At 47.5% G+C, this 5,650-nt stretch overlaps 1 protein-coding gene across 1 annotated transcript; it reads left to right on the top strand.

Annotated features, from left to right (window-relative positions):
- Positions 1–275: 275 nt before the first annotated feature.
- LOC123141103 (uncharacterized) lies at positions 276–1,269 on the top strand. Its single transcript, XM_044560333.1, has 2 exons — positions 276–679; positions 753–1,269. Exons 1-2 carry the CDS (start codon positions 344–346, stop codon positions 1,017–1,019), a joined length of 603 nt encoding a protein of 200 aa, XP_044416268.1. The 5' UTR covers positions 276–343; the 3' UTR covers positions 1,020–1,269.
- The last annotated feature ends 4,381 nt before the right edge of the window (positions 1,270–5,650 follow it).

Genomic DNA, 5,650 nt, shown 5'->3' on the forward strand with positions numbered 1-5,650 from the left:
TCACTATAGAAAAAAAGGAAACAAGGGAACAGACTCTTGGTACGGTGCATCAATATATCAAACAGTTTTATTATTTTTTGGACGAGTTATTAGGAGAAACATGTGTGCTGTAAAACATTACTGAATATATACCTCTAGTGACCATTTCTTTCCTCTGTTATTTTATTCACGATGCGGGCACCTTTTACTGGTCTGGTTTTTTCACACCACGCTTGCCAGAGAGAGATTTCTGTAGCTTGGAGTTCAGCATAAAAGGACCCCCAGAGGCCGCAGACGGTAACACAACCCAGCCACCCACAAGTCACACAACCGAGTCACCTGTCCACTCCACTCCACATCCAAAATGGCTGCCGTGACGTTCGAAGAGGAGGTCTCCAGGCAGGCTGCGCGCGCAGCGGCCATCTCGCCGGCGCTGGTGAGGACGGCCGTGGGGGCACTGGCACGCAGCAGGGCCGCCCGCGCCGCTGCTGATGCCCTGTTCCATCTCTTCGCCGGCACCATCAGCGTCGTCTTCGCCGCAACATTCCTCTGCCTCGTCGTGTTCCGGGCCTGCGTCGGGAACTGCACCGTGGCCTTGGTAGTTTGGGAGATCTTGGTTTATTCTGGTATGCTCTCCCTGCTTCTCATGGCGCCAGCGATGGTGCTCTTCTTCCTGCGCGCCGCCGGCAGCGGCAGCGAGGTACTCGTCGCCCCTCCCGTGTCCCGCCCCGCGAACCCAGTGTCGCTTATGATGTGATTGCCAAATGTTGTAGATCAAGGATGATGTGGATGGTCGCGTCCGTCGGTGGCCGCTAATCTGGGACGCGGCTGTGGCGTTCTTCCACCTGGCGGCCTTGGTGGGACTCATCGGGCTCGTTCTTCTAATCTGTGGCGCGTTTCAAGAGGTTTCTTACCTTCTCCGCACTGCGGCTGTGATGTGCAAGCTCCTACTCACCGTCCTCTTCTCCATCCGTGCTGCTGTGGCGCTGTGGAGGATGAATCCTCGACAGCCGGCCGCAGTTGCTGTTGCGGTAGTGTGATGACTGTACGGAGTAGTAATCTATCTAGTAGTAACTACTAGTAGTAGGCTTGCTTCAATGCTAGGTCAGTGCTGCTGATGCAGCCAGTCAGTCACTATGGTTGTTTGGTTACTCTGAAGTACCGGAGCTATCTATCTAACACAGCTCCATTGTTTACCTGTGATTGTGATGAACAGCGTCCATTCTATGTAATCATGTACTCGTGGCCACTGTGGATTCCATTATATATGTAATCAGGTCCCTTATTTCACTGCCTATATGGCTTGACGTACGCTCTGATGAAGTGATGAAGAACTTCCATTCTATGTAATAATTATTGTGCATTTCACTCTACTTCTGTTAAGTTGCTAGATTTGTTTTGGCTGGGTTAATTGCTGGACGTGGAATCTGTCTAGACCGGGCGCAGAGGGACTGATCGAGCAGCTAGGGGAAAGCAGCCGGGCTGCTGCTTGCTTCGTGTCTGTTCCTGGTGGTGGGATTCTTTCACGCTTCCGGAAATGGGCCTGGACCGCTGCACACGCAAATTCTTGCTACGTGATGCTTGTGCGTCCAGCCCATCGCTGTTGAATTTGCCTGTGCACTGACGCTACATTGTGCAGATTCCATGTACACTAACTGCTAGTGCCAGCAAAGTTCAACAACCAATCAAACCAGATACTGGAAGAGCTACTTAACTTCCTAATAAGCTCCTCTCACCTAATATTCAGGCACATGCGCGCTCTCAGTCACTCCGGCGTAAAGATGGACCGTAGGTTCAAAGGAGAGACACCAACGAACCCAACCACCCCACCAGTCCACTTCACTCCACAGTCCACACCCCTGTCCTTGCTCACAAAAATTCCATTCTCGGTCGAGAGGGCACTTCACTCCACACCCCAGTCCCTATCCATTGCAATATATCAAATCTCCCATATCGTCGTAGGCACTTTGTTCTTTTGAAATATGAGCTTTCATTTGATTCCATTGGTTAGGATTAACCTGAAATTTCGCTATGTACTCGGTCAAAATGGTTCGTTCCCTTCTCTAAAAAGGGTTTATTTGTGGAAGAGTTAGGAAAAGCTTTGGAGTTACAAAATTTAAACCGATCATAGTCATTACTTTAGGGATCTAAACGGTTTACTTATATTTCTTTACAGAGGGATTAGTACTGAATATATAACACCAATGACTATATATTTCGTTTAAATGTCATATAATTCAACATTATAGTTTAACTATCCTACTTTCCTCTTTACATGCAATTTTCTTTAGGGGAATTCTTTGCATCCACTTGTGCCCATTGCAACACGTAATTACCGAAAAATGAAAGACACCAAAGTCTCTACTGGGCTCTCCCAAAATGGCACAGATTAGATAAGAGGGTATATATGGCAAGGATGGGTTTTGTCCTTTTCACTCATCGCGGTCCATCAGTCCACAACGCTCGTACGTACAGTTCATCTTTGGTGTACTGCGTTAAGCACCCAACAACAACCACAAGAAACCATGCAACACCGTGCTGCACATGAACAATCAACGAGCACGGGTGGTGAGCACCATTCACACGGGTGCGTAGGCAATTATTACTGCCAAAATAGTACCCATAGCACCAGAAGGGGAGGAACAGCTCCCGGAATGATCAAATCATTGTATGTTCATTTCTACGCCTTGTTGCCTATAACAGAATCTCAAGGTCATATCACATCACACACTAGATCACTAGTCGTGCAATCATTAACTCATCGTCTCTTTTGCTTGTAAGGTCACTATATAAAGAGAAGAAAATAAGGGAACAACCACTAGGTGCGGTGCAGCAATATATCAAATCTACCATGCATTGCAGTCATTTAGAAATATGAGAAATTTCACTTGAAGATTCACAATGTACATGGAAATATTAGCAACTTGTCAATTAATCTAATTCATGAGTAAACAGTAAGCATGGCAATCGCAGTATGCAAATCATACCGATAAATAAGCATGTGAGCACGTAAGTTAGACAGAACCGAAACATCTATGAACACAACATATACGGCTAGCATATGAACGAGTAAATGAGGGATGAACAGATCATACCTTCTGGTTGGCCAAGCAAACGTGGCAGCGGCAGCAGCAACCTCGGCATCGTCTATGGCCTTCTTCTTGGTGACGGCGTCGGGGGCCATATGGGGGTGATGCAGAGGAAGTACAGAAAGTAGAGGAGGAGATGGAGACGGTTCGGGGGCAGTCGCGCCAAGACGTTCCCCAAAAAATCTTATTGACGTTCTCCCGGCAGGATCTCGAATGATAGGGTTCTGAAGGCACCTGCTCCCCCGACCAACCGTGCACGCGGTCGTCGCGCTGGGACCGCCGGAAGCAGCACACACAGAGAAACAATAGATGGTGGCTAGGGTTATGCAGGAGGGGGTGAGTGAGTTAGGGTTCACTCCACATACCAGCGCCTCCTTATATAGGCTGTCGAGTAGATGGGCCTAGGCTTAGGCGCACGGTCCAACGTCTTGGACAGTGACACCATTGTAGCGACTATTCAATTAATCCGAGATTAATTAACCATTCCCGAGGCGAGGCGAGGCATTCGGCAGAGCAAGAGCACACGTGTACAGCTTCTCTTTCCAAGCTTTCCAATGGCATGTGGTAGAGCAGCCCTTATAAAAGGGTCTCACTCTCACTCCACTTGAAGTATGGCATTAAACTTCTCATGATTTGCCATACACCTAAATGGGCCTTAGAGATTAACCAGGGATTATTGTCTTATATGGGCAAAGTCCCATCTATAATCCAACAATGTACTCACTCAAGCAGTTCTAATTATTCTTGGATGAGTTATTAGGAAAAATGGTCATTGTAAAACATTACTGAATGAGTCCGTCTAGAAATCAGTTGACTGAGACTTCTCGGTTGACATGACCTCAAGTAGATTAGGCATGTGTCTTGCCTTGGCTTCTCATGGGTTGCATCCGGCTAATCTTTTGGGATTTCCCGTTTTCCTGTTGTTTGTTTATTTGGGTTGGGCTTATTTTTCTATTTCTTTTCCGCCAGCGGCCACAAACGTGCAGTCCCACTACAACAACGCATGGGTATCTTGGAAGGAAATGGTGTTGGAAATATGAGCAAATTACTACGAGATTTAATCCGAATGAACAAAAGATAAATCATGACAGCAATAGCAGAGATTAAACTAATCATGTAAACTAGCATAGTAGATGAACAGATCACATCTAGGGCACATACTAGAAACATGAATTCTGCCACGATCTTGAACAGGAAGGATAGAGTCACATACGGTGCAGTGGGAGTAGCACCGCCGGCGTTGACGTTGTCGCCCATGTCGTCGAGGATGAGGTTGCCGAGATTGGGGAAAAAGTCGTCGTTCGCGAAGTCGTTGCTGCCAGCAGTCGCGCGAGTGCGCTCCCCAAAAACCTGATCGCCCCTCTCCCGTACAGGATCACGAGAGGCGGGTTTCGGATGCCTGCTGTCCCTTCTCCCGGTGCACGCCGAAAGGAGGGATGGAGAAGACTTGCTTGGCGGCGCAATGATCTGGAACGATGGTGAGAAACCATACTAAGCGGCGGCGGCTAGGGTAGACGTCTGCCTGACTATATAGTGCGGGTCGGGTAGGTCGTGGGAGTAAACCCCACGTCCGAGTCATCACGATCCAAAAGAATCGGAAACAGTTCAGTAATTAACGTGTCCGTTAATTATTAATTAATGACTCATTAATTTTTCCCGAGCAACAAAAATATAGACAACGTGCATAGCTCTGTCCTCGGCTCGGCTCAATCCCGCAACCAGCGGCGCGTTGTGACGAGGCGAGGCGTGGCGAGGCGAGCGAGGAGGAGGAGCGCGCGTGTAGGTCGCCTCTTCTCATGCTCATACAAGTGGTAGAAGAGCTCACCTTATAAAGAGGTGCAACTCTCTCTCAACTTACGTGGTGGGACTAAACTTTAGTCTCACTCACTCCACTCACATGTGTGCATGAATGGGCCAAGAGAATTTTAGAATTTTAGTTGGGCTTTGGGCTAAAGGCCTACTAGCAAAATTCCAACAATCCCCCACAAAGTCTTATTGGCACATCTCATCATTTAGTTCCAAAACATTGTTTATATACCGGTGCTTAGTGGAGACTGTGAAGTTGAACTTCCACTTAGTGATTTATGCTACACTAGATCACAACTTGAATAGTGGACTATGCCTTGAACTACAAGTTTTCTGCGAGACTAGTTTCACACAAATTCTTGACCGATACTGGGCTGCCGCAAAGCTTCCCCGTGGGTGGAGCGTATATGTTATACTCCAGGGCCTTTCATGAATTTATTAGAGAACCCCCAATTCTCACAGACTGCGACGTTTAACAGTCAAATTCACAGGTGTGTTCCTCAGGAGATGTTCTGCAGGACAACATCTCTGCTTACCCGAATAAGCCACTTGGAACACATTAAGATAAGTATCAACCTGACATGCAGATCAGGAGAGTATTGCATCTTCATGGAGTGGGATAATTAAAATAGGGATACTCTCCTCTCAGCTGACCAACAGCTTGTCTCACACTTCTACTTCACGGGATCTCCGATCACATAGAGTGGGTTACCACTATGGACAACTCATGCGGTGGGTCTCAAACCCATCTCCATCGATGCATTATCTATCACATT

Source organism: Triticum aestivum, chromosome 6D, assembly GCF_018294505.1.
Source record: "Triticum aestivum cultivar Chinese Spring chromosome 6D, IWGSC CS RefSeq v2.1, whole genome shotgun sequence".
Lineage (NCBI taxonomy): Eukaryota > Viridiplantae > Streptophyta > Magnoliopsida > Poales > Poaceae > Triticum > Triticum aestivum.

What these genes read in the sequence shown, in the direction of transcription:
- LOC123141103 (XM_044560333.1), top strand. Translation starts at nt 344, where the DNA reads ATGGCTGCCGTGACGTTCGAAGAGGAGGTCTCCAGGCAGGCTGCGCGC. An exon ending in CCGCCGGCAGCGGCAGCGAG is followed by an intron (nt 680 to 752) that starts GTACTCGTCGCC and finishes CAAATGTTGTAG; the next exon opens with ATCAAGGATGATGTGGATGG.